The 14,880-nt window shown below is 40.8% G+C and overlaps 1 protein-coding gene across 1 annotated transcript in view; it reads right to left on the bottom strand.

The window, feature by feature from the left end:
• Nucleotides 1–5,779: 5,779 nt before the first annotated feature.
• The window catches only part of ETF1 (eukaryotic translation termination factor 1), a 50,527-nt gene continuing 41,426 nt past the window's right edge, over nucleotides 5,780–14,880 (bottom strand). The window contains exons 10-11 of the mRNA XM_042469922.1: nucleotides 7,949–8,096; nucleotides 5,780–6,647 (exon numbers count right to left, since the gene is read on the bottom strand). Of these exons, the coding sequence (XP_042325856.1) occupies nucleotides 6,565–6,647; nucleotides 7,949–8,096 (231 nt within the window). The 3' untranslated portion in view covers nucleotides 5,780–6,564. The remainder of the gene's footprint in view (nucleotides 6,648–7,948; nucleotides 8,097–14,880) is intronic.

The raw sequence follows: 14,880 nt of genomic DNA on the forward strand, positions 1-14,880 counted from the left end.
TACCTCCTTGGAAGCATTAAGAAGGCACTTAAGATAGATCTCTTCAAGTGAGCTTACCTACCTAACCTTATGTAAGAAACACCCTCTGACTATTGTATAACTCTATTGCATTGCCACTATCTGAAGAGTTAGTTTTTTAAGATTAATTGTTATTAATTTTATTGACGTGCTTTTATATGCATTTTAAGTATTGATGTAGGTATTTTAGCGTACTGTAATCCCGCCTCAATCCATCTGGGAGAGGTGGAAAATATAAATAAACTATTATTATTATTATTATTATTATTATTATTATGAGTATCACTGATTTTTCTTCTGGATAATTAGAATCTAATAGCTCAATTTAGCTTTGCAGTTTATGCACTGAGTTAAAAGCTTTTTTAAAAAAGTTGCTTTTGTCACCAGGAGTAATGTATGTGATTCAGTTTGTGGTTCAAAATTAGAAAATAGTCTTCTCATCCTCAGTTGTGATAATACTTTTTCAGGGGGTGCAAACACTAATCAAACATTTCCTTGGGTGTGAAAAAGGTTGGGAACCACTGTTTTTATTTGATAAGCCACTTGAGTCCCAGTCTTGGGGGAAATGCAGGATTAAACAGAGTGACTGAATGACTGAATGCCGCAAGGCAGCCCCCTTTCCCACTCTTTCTGATAAGTAGATTCCTTGCTAAATTGGTACAATTCAAAGACCTAGCTCTGTCAGTCTGGAAAATCAGCATGCAAAGAGATCTTGCAGCACTTGAGACTAACTGGAAGAGAGAAGTCAGTAGTATGAGCTTTTTAGACTGGAGTCCACTTCCAGATATATGAAAGCTCTTGCTACCAACTTCTATCTTTCAGTTAGTCTCCAAAGTGCTGCAAGATCCCTTGCACCCTTGCTAACTCTGAGAGTAATTGCCTCCTATTGTAAAGCAGACATGACAATCAGGGGGCCTCCAAATGTTGCTGCAACTTCAACTTCCTGTACTTTCACCACTTGCTCCCCTGGCCAGGGCTACTAGCATTATCAGGGCTAGTGTCATCAAGGGCTCAGCTGTAAATGGTGATCAGTTTCTTTATTTCAGTGGTGCTCACAATTGGCCTTCCAGATGTTCAGCTGTTGGCCAAAACTGGTGATACAGGAGGTACACAGCAAAGAAGCATTTCAGTCTTTTTCTTGATGGCATCTAGCATCCTTTCACATCCAATGCTAGCATTGGCCCCACCAATGCCCAGACTCCATCAATAATCACATTCACCATTGCTGGATATATGTAGAGTCCTTGTGCTGGGGTACATTCCCCCTCCCACATCAAGGAAAATGAAAGATGGGCTCTCAATGGTTTAAAAGTGCAAAAGCAACTAAAGAAAAATCAAAGTCACAGGTTTGACCCATCTCCACACTAACAGCAATGACTGTCCAAGCCGGTGTCAGAGAAAAATTCATTGCCCCATTCCATTCTCTGATTTCATCTCAGCCTGAAACTCCAAAGGAAATGCAAAAAAAGTATCCAACAAGGTCACTAATGAAGGTTAACACTTTCACACCACTGGATAGCTGTCAACATTTGGCTAGGTTGCTAACAAGGACTCTAAAACCCATCTGCCTTGTGGCAACAGCAATAGCAAGTATATTTCTATACCGCTTACCAGTGCACTTAAGCACTCTCTAGGCACTTTACACAGTGTAAGCTAACTGCCCCCAACAATCTGGGTACTCATTTTAGCAACCTTGGAAGGATGCAAGCCTGAGTCAAGCTTGAGCCCTTTTGCTGGTCTTGAATTTGCAACCTTATAGTTTGTGAGTGAGTGGCTGCAGTACAAGCATTTAACCATTACCTTCTTTCTCATATGGAACTTTTTAAATTAAATGCCTAGCTGCACTTGAATACAAACTGATGCATCAAAGCGGCACTAAGCTCATCCTTTCCCAACCTGCTGTTCATAGAGCTGCAGGCACACAGGTGAAATTTCTTCAACCTGGACCTGGCTACCACCCCTTGGCATGCCTTGGATGCAATAACTTATCATCCCTACTATCAACAGGCATGGCCAGTGCCCATTATCAAAATATATTAGCCATTAACACCCGAACACAATTCAGTTCCATTAGCTGCATTTTTGCACCTCAGATTTTGCTTCTGGTTTCACTGTGTGGCACCCCAAAGATTACACATTTGTTTATAGAAATTTAAGAGAAAGACTACCCAATATAGAAAACTGAGCAAACCAGTTTATTCCTAGTCAAATAAGCAAACAACAATGACCGCAGGATAATACAATAATTTTCAATTGTCTAGGATGGAAATAATAATTAAATTAAGCCCTTTCCAAGAGGCTCCCTATTATCATGATTGCATACTATAGCTTGGCTGCTATGTAGGTTTTCCTTTTACAGAAAAGCATCTGTGATTTTCATTAACTCCTGATGACATTCAATCACCCCCATACTGCTCTTTCATAACAACCACAAATTTGGAGTGGGAAAGGGCAGAGGGATAAGAGCGCCAAGGAAGCCCTTCTGCAAATGTGGACGATTCTACTCACACAAGCACAAGTCAGAATCTAAGAACAGTGTTTTCCAACTGTACTGTACTAGGTGGTTTGGCATACATCACCAACAGAATTAGTTTCTGAAGATTAAGTTAGTGTTTGCAAGGCCACACACCGCCTTGTACAACTGAGCGAAGCCTAGGGGTCAGTTTTGCTATGCATGAAATCACCAACTTCTGATTTTATGTCTGTCCCCAAATTTCTTATCTGAAAAGAAAGACCTCTCTTCTGCCTTTTTTTAGGCTTCCCAAATTAAGTTAATAAACATTGGCTTGTTCCAAGGGGTGGCTACTGTCAGGGGTTGTGGACTACATTGTACACCAATGGGACTTTTGGGGAGCTCATAATCTACTCCCCAATTTTTAACATTGGCGGGGGGGGGCTGGCCCCCAAACATCTCCCAACACCCTTAAAGGAGTGGGGAACAATTTTAACATGCTTTTGCCACGCATTCCCTCCTCACTCCTGGTCTATTTTAATGGACTTATGGTGCTGTTATGGGTAGATGCGTGCCCATATATCATTGAAGATTCCGTTTTTAGGTGTAATGGTAGCATCTAATTGCCCAAATGAATGACACAAACTCCTACCCATGGCTAACATAAACAGAATCAATAAGTGAATTAAAAGATTAACAGTACTCTAGACAGAGGGGGTTGTGGTGACTTAGTGGTTAAGATGCCGGTTCTGACTGAAGGTTGGCAGTTCGAGGCCTGAGTGCCACATGATGAGGTGACCTCCTGTCGCTAGTCCCAGCTTCTGCTGACCTAGCAGTTTGAAAGCATGCAAATACAAGTAGATAAAATAAGTACCACTTTTTAGGGAAGGTAACAGCGTTCGGTGCAGTCATGCTAGCCACATGACCACCAGAGCAGTCCTCAGACAACGCTGGTTCTTTTGCTTAATAACGGAGATGAGCGCCAGCCCCTACAATCAGTTATCACTAAACATTCATGTCAAGGGACTACTGCTACCTTTACTCCACAGACTGAAATCTCTGCTAAAAAGATTACAAAAAGATGGAGGTGCAGAAATCCTGCCTTCACATGCCTTGGTGTCAGCAAAGAACACAAGCAATTTTGTAACAGTGCTGCCAATCTCATTTTGTATCTTTGAAAGGTATCTTGAACATAGATGTTGTATATTCTCCATTGACTCACCTCTTTTTCATAGCTCTTTTGATTCATCAATCTTAGGCTCCTACTTCAGAGGGTTGTTGTTTAGTTTCCTGTCTTCTACTCAGGTTTTGTATCCCATGGCACATATCGTGACCTAGTATTATGTCTCCTACTCTTTACTACTAAGGCACAACACCTCCTATCCCAGGAATCCAATGGAAAGAGAAGGAAATCCCCAAACAGGACTGAACTATCTGCATGTGTAATTGGAGATCCCTAGCTATGTTAGAAAGAAAGCTCAACAGTTGCAAGGAAACATCTTTCCATAGGATTGCTAGTTGGGAGCCCAAATTGTACAGCCAGTAAATGTGTCTGGTACTGATTTTGGCCATGGTAATTGTTCAAATAGATTACATGTGCCCTGAGTCTAATTATCTACATTAACTTTCATGGCTGTGAACCAATACTGCAGCTATTCACTACCAAATTACTGTCAAGCAGAGCATCCGAAAATAAGTGTGTCAACATGACCTAGAAAACACAGCAGAGAAGGCTGTAGGTCCCATACCTGAGACTGATTTCAGGAAGAGTAGCTGTTAGCTGCAGCAACTTATGGTATAATAATTTTATGGTTCAGAGGACATTTTGTCTGATGTATTTAAAATGGTTACTTAATTGGGAGGAATGAAAAGCTAAAGTACTTCCTTAGGAAACCTGAGATTTAATCAAGCCTTTAGTAGTGCCAAACTTTGTACCAAGCCACATACTAATACTTTAAAGCACCAATGACATGCTAACACAGCTGAAAGCCAGGGTAGTATAATGGCTTGACTTTTAGACTGGGACTGGAAACATGATAACTCTCAGCTTGACTACCTCACAGGATCATTGTGAGGATAAAGTAGTGAGGAAAGCAATGTAGACTGCATTGAGCTTACTGGATGAAAGGCAGACATAATAAATAGATAGGTTCAGTTATTTGATGAACAGCAGTAGCCAATGCTGCATCATTCCCGCAAATAAAATCAGGAATCCAACATATATTCTTAAATATGGTTTAATACTCTTCTCCATTTTCTGTACATCACAACACCAAGATATCACTGCTTGGGAGCTCTCTGAAGAGGCTAAGTAGTATGCAAAAAGGCTAGGATTCTCACCCTTTTAATGTGTTTGTGTAAGTGTAATACATATCAGTATATATTGATATACACATCAATATATAATGCAATATATATCACCAGAGATAACACATTGATTAAAGAGATACAAAAATTTGGCATCATTTCCAAACTTAAATAGTAAAAATAAACTACAAAAAAAGGAGCCGCATACCCTAAATGTGAAACAAGCAGTATATTCAAAAATGTAAATTTACACCCAATTTTCTTCTGCTCTTGTCATGTCATAGCAGACCCATTTACAATGGCAAAATCAAAGTGTACTGCTTTGAAGAGCACAAGGATGCTTGTGATCAGGCGTTCTATAAATCAGGTTGCATCCCAAGACAGACAAAGGGCTTCTATAAGGAGTTTCATTCAATGTGAACACTGTGGACAATCACACACACTGTCTGTTTGCGGAGTTATAAAAAGATACAAATTCTATTGCTCACATTGACAGAAAGTCATTTTGGACCTCTTTTAAAGTATACGCTGCGATGAGAAGGCTTAATTAAGACAAACTCCCTTCAATTCAAGTGAGACAGGATAACTGGAACGATATGAAAATCTTGCAAGTTGGGGAGCTTTTGACCAATACAAGGAGGGGGGAGAGGAAAATGTGAACAGAGCTAGGCACTAAAATATCAGAGTATCCTTTAGAAAAAAAAATCAGCCAGTCCCAGGGGAATGCAGGAAAGGGAGCTATCTGCCTCGCACAAACTATGCCACAGTGTTGAATGTGAACCTTTGGCACCGAGCTTCTAAAAAAAGTTGCTAATTTCTACAGAAGCTTCACATCTGTCAGTGCCAAGATTTCGATCAGTCCTATATTGCTCACCACTTCCATTTAAAGCAGTTTGCAAAATGTTTGATGTTGATCCACCAAGGCAGCTTATACAGTCCCAAAGCAAAACTAAAACAAACAAAAAAACCCAAACCCTAGTAAATAATAGAACCAAGCGTAAGTAATATTAGCTTGCTTGTGGAAACTGTTTATTGACTGACAAGAGGGAAGAGTGAAGGCCACACAACTCATTATCCCAATCAAGCTTGCTGAGACCCTGGCATTTTGATTGCCATTAATGATACATACTTCCTGATTGATACAAGCAGTGCTTTTGCAGTCTAAGAATGAAATGGTGGACTTCCCAGACTGTCTGAATTTGCAAGTCACACCTTTCCAGATGGCATGCCATAAAGTTCAATTCCTTTTAATTTCCACCACTGTAGACTGAGAACAATGGGAACAATATCTCCCTAAGGTTCTTCTTCTGCAGTCTAAGCCAAGAACGCCATGTAAATGGGTCATGTCACTGCAAAACGCAGCAATAAATTGCCTCCGATCAAAATAAGAAACAAACCAGTATAATATTTCTATTAATTTTTTCCAAATGAAGGTTGACAGCAGTTAATGTAGCATGAAGGTTAAAAAAATCATTTTCATAAAATACAAGAGCAACCAATTTTACCATTGAGTAAAAGTAAAAACTGGGATTTTTTTTTCTTTTTTAAATTAGTCCAAAATGGCATTATAGAAACTCAGTAGATTGCTGCTGTACTGACACTATGACAAATCAGTAGGGTTTGCTTCTTTCTTTCTTTCTTCTTTTTTTAAACCTGGTGTTCTGGATAAAGTTCTGGAAATACTCCAATTCTAAGGCAGGGATCTGTTTTGTTTTCCATTGTGAGTCTTCTCCTTGGGTTGGATGCTGGAGGGGTGAGGCACATTTTGCCAGACCCAGGTCGACTACCTAGTAGTCATCAAGGTCAAAAAATTCATCATCTCCTCCTTGGTATTCCATTCCCTGGAAGTCCACTCGGTACCTCAAGATACCTTTGGAAATAAATATTAAACAGAAAAAATTACAAACACTTGTCATTAACAGGAAACCAGCTGACTTCTCAAACCAATTCCTCACTGCCTCAAGGTGCATACATTTCCTACCTACAGATATTTAAAATTGGTAAGAACTTCAGTGAACTTTAATTTCCACTTTTGACGGTGGTCCAAAATACACTGCAGAAATAATCCAGTTTGAGACCACTTTAACCGCTCTGGCTCAATGCTAGGGAATTCTGAGAACTGTAGTTTTGTTAGACATTTAGCCTTCTCTGTCACAGAGCTCTGATGCCACAATAAACTATAATTCCCAGGCTTCCCTAGCACTGAGCCAGGGCAGGTAAAGCAGTCTCAAACTGGATTATTTCTGCCATGTGTTTTGGTCCAATGTTTGTTTAAAGCTACAAGGTATGCATGTATACAAAATAGGAGATAAATTCTTTAAGGAGCTGAGGTATTTAGCTTACAAGGCTATCTAAAGCAACAGTGATGAGGAAGTATCCCAGTCTGAACAGACAAGCAAGCAGTCACAGTCCAATGTGATTGTATCAGCAATTCTGGGTTATGTTCCTCATGTGGGGCAGGAGGCAGCATTACAAAGGAACCAGTATACGACTGTCCCTACTTACCACAAAAATTCATCTATACTAGTTGCCAGCCAGTGTGTGTTGTGAAGTTACTGAAATGAGACCTCATTAATTAATCAGAGAGACAGTAACACATGAAGTGTACATGGATGCACTTGATCATGGCTAAGGTTTTGAACTGGTAGAAGTACATGCATTAACTACAGAAGTTTTTTTAAAAATTTATGCTACATGCACTTCTGAGATGCAAAAGGAAGGTGATCAAAAACATTCCAGAAAATGCATTATCATTAAATATAGAAACATAATTATAGCCTAATTTGTACCTGCCTATATTACACCAGAAGAGAAATGAATCCCACTAAAATGTTTCACTTGGTGACATTACACAACATTAAAAAGTGGTTTCCTGTTTAAAGTGGACCATTTTATAAAACTATACTATAGTTCCTTTCATGAGGGTGTCAATAGGGGCAACATATTTACAATTTTTAACTGTACAATGCACTGCACCAGAGAGGGATTTTTTGGGTGGGGCTGGAGGAGGCCACAAATGAATATTGCAACACTATTGTGATCAATCATGCCCTTCACTCAGCTCCTATTACAGCACACCTCTCCTTCTTTTGGACTTGTTCTCCCCACCACCACACCAGTTATGAGCATAATATGATCATAAACACATTGCCATTTTCCCTTTCGATTTACCTCCAATTCCTCCAAATCCTTTCACAAACTGGGATCCTTCCTGTGACTTGTCTGTCACAATTTCCAATGTGGCTCCAAACTTCTTGTAGTTGTTAGCAAACCACTCAAGCAGAGGCATACTTTCTATAAGTTCGTGTTCCTGTCCAGTCTAAAGATCAACATTGGAGAGAGAAAAAATAAGCAATTCTATGTTCTGTATTCAAATCATAACTTTATATATTTATAATTTATTTTATTTATGGTATTTATACCCTACCCTTCAGCCCTAAAGGCTCTCGGAGCAACTTACAATTATTATTATCTTTTAATTAGACGGTTCCCTGCCTTACAATCTAACTTTATATCCTACATTTTAAAAAAAATTCTACTAAGAAGAAAGAAACTTTGTTCAGGTATAAAAGCCAATGCATTTGACAAGCAGTCAATATATATGAGCTCTACATTTACTAGGACAGCATGAAACTAGGAGCATATTATTAAATTAAATTTTAGCAAATATATTCTGTTGATGCATCTTGTCAATACATTTCAGAATCCAATTTTAGAAAAGTAGTTATGAAAATGAGGTACATGTGGTCCTTCTCCTGATGTTTTTAGACTCCAAAACCCATTCAAACACTCCCAGCATGGCCAATGTTCAGAGACGATAGGTGTTAGTCCACTTCTGCAGTCCTTTCCCTAAATGGCTCAGGACCACAGCACTTTGAAAATCACCATTCTCCACATAGTCTTGTCTGCCTGCTTATGTTTTGAGTAGAGGTCTATCCGGATCCCACCACTGTCAGAAGTATATCTACGTTTTGTTTGTTCGTTTTTGAAATTTAATGTTATTTTTGTTCCTATATCATCCTCCTATGGACCTCCCAAAAAGATACTTTCATGGTTACGTAACAACTCCACCTACTCTGGGAGATTTGTGAGATGTATCCAACAGCATGGGCTACACTCAAAAGCTTTTCCCTGCTGAGATGTCCATGGCTGATAAACCTAATTTGGTTTGATAACGCCCTGCAGAACCCACCTGGCTTTAGTGCCATCTTGGTGAAAAATAACTGTAGTACTCACCTCCCTCTCAGGAGGTCTGTGGGAAGTATCTGGCAGTAGGTGTTGTGCTCCTTTCACCGCCCAGGAGAGGCAAGGTCATGTGATTATCAATGAGTAAGAGTTATGATTGGCTTCTCCTCCAGTTCCGATTGTAGCCAAGCTTGGATCACAGGCTGAAGAGTGATCCAACAGCAAAACAGTGTCCGATGAGGTGGGGAGGGAAAAGTAATAGGGTTCCCCTCCGAGAAGTTAGCTAGCACTTTTTGTAAACTTAAAACAAAGAACCCAGGGACTCACCAACCAACTTAAGATGGGAGATGCCTCCCACGGACCTCTTGAGAAGATACTTGCATGAGAGATCCTGTGAGAAGTATCCAACAGTATGGGTTACATTCAAGCTTTACCCTATTGAGGGGAATGGTTGACAATGCCAAGTTTGGTTCTACAACACCTTGCAGAACCTGTTTGCCAAAGGCTGCCCATTGCTGAGGCATAAAGCCCATCCAATAATAACTTGCAGATGTACTGGGTGTAGCCTATGAAGACCGAACAGATCTCTGACATTAGAACATTAGTGATGAAGTCTTCATGTGAATGTGGACTTAGACACTATCTCCCCTATATAGATCGGACGATAAGATATAAAGAAGGAATATGAATATCTAAACTGTTTGATATAAAATTTCAGTGCCTTGTGGTCATCTTGTGTGCGCCATGACTTCTCGGAGAGGAGGGAGGGACTGGGATAAAAGGAGAGAAAGACAACTTCCTGGAACTGATGAAAACGTGGCAAAGGGCTGAGGGAATTCAGAATGCGTGTGACTGTGTCCCTCATCAATATATAGAGGTGGTCCCAGATCAATATGGCTACAAGCTTTTATGCTCTTCTCGTTGGTCACAGTGACCAGAAAAGCCATTTTAAACAAAAAGAAATATTTCAAAGGTGTTCAAAGTGAGGTGCAGTTAGGGCTTTAAGCATCTGATGGTAATTCCATGTAGGACATAGATGCAAAATTTAAAAAAATGCTCTCAGGAATTGTTAATGGTGATAGTGGAATAAAAGGCCGTTGTCGGGCAGCACCTGCTACATCTCCTCACAACATAAGGCTTAATGCCCATTTGTATATCTGACTGTAAGAAAAAGAGACACTCCATTAGCTAATCCATGTTTTCTGGGTATACCAATTGTGTCTGCCCCGGCAAAGAAAGACTTTCCACGTAAGATACACTGAGTAGCAGAAATAGCAGCTTCATTTATATATCGCTTTATACTCAACTAAGCAGTCTCTAAGGGGTTTACAACAGTAAGCTAACTACCAAGAAGTGAAGTCAAGCTCGTGCAACCACAGAAATAGGAGAAAGAACACTGACTTGGGAGGGAAACAGGCAACATTTCTTTGATTAATTAGTCTTCCTGCAAGCTCATAGCTTTATAAAGTGATGCTTAGGTCCAGTCTGGCCTCTGGAAGGAATGGTGATTTCAAAATAATAATGTCTAAATATAGGAAAAGGTTTGTGCCTTTTAGGTGGAGGTATGCTACCAGTGCTATCATAAGCTAAGCTTTGAAAACACATTCAGGGGCTAGGCCAAGCTGAATGGAAGAGCCTTGTATATCCATGGAAATAATTGCAGGAGTATCTAGATGCTGTTGGCGATGGGGGATAATGGGCATGTGGAAGGATAGGTTGCATACCTGCAACTCTATTCTTCAAGCTATCTGTAGTTCACACAATTGAATAATCCTGCACAGTGCATATTCAGAAGCTTCTAGAAGAGCTAGGCAAGATTTTTGGCAATAGCTCCAATCACCCGTAGCTCTATCCCCACTGTTCCTGCTCATTTACCTCAGTTCCCAAACATGCCACATAGCAGATCCCAAGGACAAAAGATGAAGGACATATAATGAGGGGAGGATGGGCAGGTTAATGTGAGTTCACAGATGACCACTCAAAGAACTACAGTTGCAGGCAGGTATGGAACCTGTCCTCCTTCTTTGTGGTCTGTGACTCACACAGGTGTGAGACTAGCAAACTACTCACAAAAGGAGATGGGAGTGCTATGCCAAAAATACAAACATTTAACAGTTCAACCATGAAATTTTATTAATCACAGGGCAACGCTGCCCTCACCCAGAGAGAACTAGAAATACTAACTGTTACTTTCAACTGGAGAGCCAGACTGCCACTCCAAAGGCTGCATTAGTTCTGGAACAAGCACTCAGTGTGTAGTGTAATATAAAAGTCAGTGATTGTGACCACACAGCAATCCTGCATACATTGTCTAGTAGAGTACTACTCAGGAAAGCAAAAGAAGCCGCTACTGCTCTGGTGGATTGATCTCGGATAGATGGAGGTATGTTTACTAACCTAGATGCAGGAACTGCATAAACCACACCTATCTCGGCCATCACAGTATTATCAAAATCACATCTGCTCTAGTTGGATATCAGCCTGGTAAGAGTGGAAACATGTACACCAGGGGTCCATTCCAGCTGAAAAGTAAGTTGCTGCCTTGCTGTTGGCCCTTCTTAATTCTGGAACAGTACTGTCAGCACTGCTTGTTCACCAGGCCCACAAAGAGATCAAACTGCAGATTGCCTCATTAATGAAAAATTCAACGAATAATGTCAGGATGGAGCATTGATTCGTGGCATAGTGCTGAGTTAGTGTGCCAGAGTGTTTCCCTCTCATGGTACATATCTGCTAACAGGAAGATTCCCCTCAAAACACACCAGTCCCAGACCCATAATGTCAGATGGAGCAAAGTGTTCAAATTCATTCCTCTCTGCTTATTCCAAGTAATACATTACTATGGTGTTGTTGGTAATGATATGAATAGTGTTGCCTCACAGGAAGGATTCAAAGGCTCAAATGGCTTTTTCCAATACCAGCATTTCAAGAACATTGATGTACAGGGACATCTACTCACCCAGCCACTGAATGGACTTCATGGACAGAGTGTTCTGAGTTGGTGCCCTAGCCCTCCGAAGATGCACCTATCATGATCGGAATACATGGCTGAGGGGAGAGGAAAGGCATTCCTGTCTGAACACTGCAAGTGTTAAGCCACCAATTCAAAGACTGGAGCACATAATGAGGTGAGTCTCTTGTTGGGAGGATTCTCCAACGAGTCAAACAAGGAGAGAAACCAAGATTGCAGCAGTTAGAACCAAAGATGGGCCAGAGGGGTAACAATAGTCATGGAGGTCATATGGATGAATAGGACCTGGACTAACCAGGCTGGCAACCTGTGGGAACCTTAGTGTTGTTCATATCAGAGTATAAAATTTCTCCTCTGGAAGGTAAGCTGCAGCTGAAATGGAGTCTAAGATTACAGTGATAAACTACCCTCTGAGTTGGTTCAAGTCAAGACTTCTTGAGATTGATGATGAGGTTGAGAGTAATGTGTCAGATCAACTGATGACATGACCTGTCTACTAGGAGCTAGTCATCTATATATGGGAAGACAACAATTCCCTTTAGTCTCAACCATTCACTTTGTGAATACTCGAGGTGACATGGAGAGTCCAAAGGAAATGATGCAAAACTGGAAAGCTCTTCTTCCCACAGCAAACAGGAATTGTCAGCCTGACTATCAAATCCCAAAATGGAAACAAGTATCCTTGAGACACAGAGGCACAGACCAGTCTCCTGTTTGAAACAGAGGTAGGACAGCAGAGACATTCTGAAATATCTGGGCAGAATGTAGGTGCTGACCTCTTTGAGGTCCAGAATGGAGTGAAGACCCTGTCCTTCTTGCTGATGATGAAATATTGGGAGAACAATCTCCAATGGATTGATGTCAGAGGGGCAGGCTTGATAGGTGAGATAGCAACTTCATCTAGAAGAATGTCAGAAGAGAGTCACACAGATTAATCCTGTTTGAGGATACTCCCCAAACTCAATGGCATATCCCTTACAGACAATATTGAGGACCCAGGTGTCAGTAGTAATTGTGGTCAAATCATTTTGGTATTAGGCCAGATTGTTGTCAAAAGGTTGTAGACAGTGTGAGGAGAGCGGGGAAGAGAAGTCAAAGACGTTTCTTTCCTTGGTCCGGACTCCTTTTTTTGAAAGACAAGATGGTATTTTCATGACAAAGCTTATCAATTCCCAGAAGAGGTGGAGGACTGGGAAGACTTTTGTGTAGACATTGGGCTAAAGGAGTATTTCTGATCAGAGGATAATTGTTGACACCCAAAGGAAGTCTTGGAGGAAGACTGAGAATGAGAAACCATGACATACATCCATGCAGTGGACGTAATTTTTTGGGTTAGTTTTTCACCCATGCCCTTGTTTGTCAAAGGGTATGTCCTTGATCTTGTTTTTGGCTTGAGTGGAGAGGCCAAAAGATTGCAGCCAGGAATGCTTTCTTAATGCCATAGTTGCTGCCAGGACTTTAGCTGAATAATCAGCAATATAGCAAGCAAAGTTGATTTGTTGTCCTGCTAGAGTCTCATTTTAAAGCAGGTGCTTCTTTTTGACTGGGAGCTCATCACGCAGAGGAAAGACTCTTTTCCTACAGCTTCTGCTGATAAGCTCCTATGCAGGCTGAATAGTTTGAGATATGAAGATTTAAAGCAGAAGATGAGTAAAACATTTTAGCCATTAGTTCTAACTTGTGGCCACCTTTGTCAGTCAACATGGATCTAGATTCCTGCAGGAATCTTAGTCTGCAAGGCCTCCATCACTACTGAGTTTGGTTTTGGATGTTGTAGGAGCCAAGCAGTGTCTGAATCTGTAACTTCATGCAAGCTGTTGATTTTCCAAGATGTGGGAGGAACTGTAGAAAGAGTCCACCAAGAATACCTAGCTATTTTTAGCAGAGAAGGTAAGAAGAGGATTGAAGTTGGTGTAGGAACTTTTGTCTGGATCCTTTGGTAGACTGGATTACTGGTTTTTACCTCCTCCTGTTTAACTTGCAACCTCAACATTTGTTCAGAAAATGCTCATAAGTCATCTGTAGTAGACAAGGATACACATTTGACCAGGGATCGCAAAGGTGGCTGAGAGGCAGGGATACCTGAGGAGGCGGTGTCTCAGGCAGCATCGGAAGGGGAGGTTGAATGCTGTGCAGTTTAGGTAGAAGCCTCTGAGAAAGCAATTGATGCCATGGAGGGACAGGTGGAAGATATTCTAGTATTGTCTTTCAGCATACTGGGAGGTCTTGGACCTGCTGTTATTGGGAGCTAGATCCGACAGCAGGAGAAATAGTGGTTGCATGATGCACATGTACAACAGGAGTAGACCAGAGAGTAAGAGGCCAACGAGGTGATGGAAGAGGTTGTTGAACATGTGTGTGAACCTAAGGACGTAAGAAACCTCACAGAGGTAACAAGAAACAATGAAATAACAATCCTAGTGTCTGTCATAGAAGTCACCTTCAGATGGATAATAGTATGGCAAATAATACCTATTTTTCAGATTGGTGCTGGCGATGGTTTCTATATTCCTCACAATATTCAAAGTCATCTCTGAATTTGTGTCTGGATCAACATGATGAAAGCAATCCTCCTACTCAGTAGGTGATCACAAGGAGGTGCTCATGGAATAGCGAACAATGTCTTGATGCAGTGGTGATGGATTCCTTACATTTCCAGGTGATCTAATAAATGTTTGTGACACAGTGGCATGATACACAGGAAGTGGCATGTGTATTTGCTGTGGAGGCTCTACAATTTTGTCTTTAGCCAATCTGTACCTGCACAATCTGCAAAGATTCAGTAGGAGAAGAGTGGTGTACAGTTGTCAATGTAGCCTGTACTGATGGGTCTAAATCCTGCATCTCCACAAGTTGTTGTTTGTTCAGCAAAACAGCATTGGAATGCTTAGAATGTTTCTTCCTTTCTCCTGAGCGTTTTGAGAGAGAAAATTCAAGAACTAAAGAG

The sequence above is a fragment of the Sceloporus undulatus genome, chromosome 1 (assembly GCF_019175285.1).
Source record: "Sceloporus undulatus isolate JIND9_A2432 ecotype Alabama chromosome 1, SceUnd_v1.1, whole genome shotgun sequence".
In the NCBI taxonomy this organism is placed as follows: domain Eukaryota; kingdom Metazoa; phylum Chordata; class Lepidosauria; order Squamata; family Phrynosomatidae; genus Sceloporus; species Sceloporus undulatus.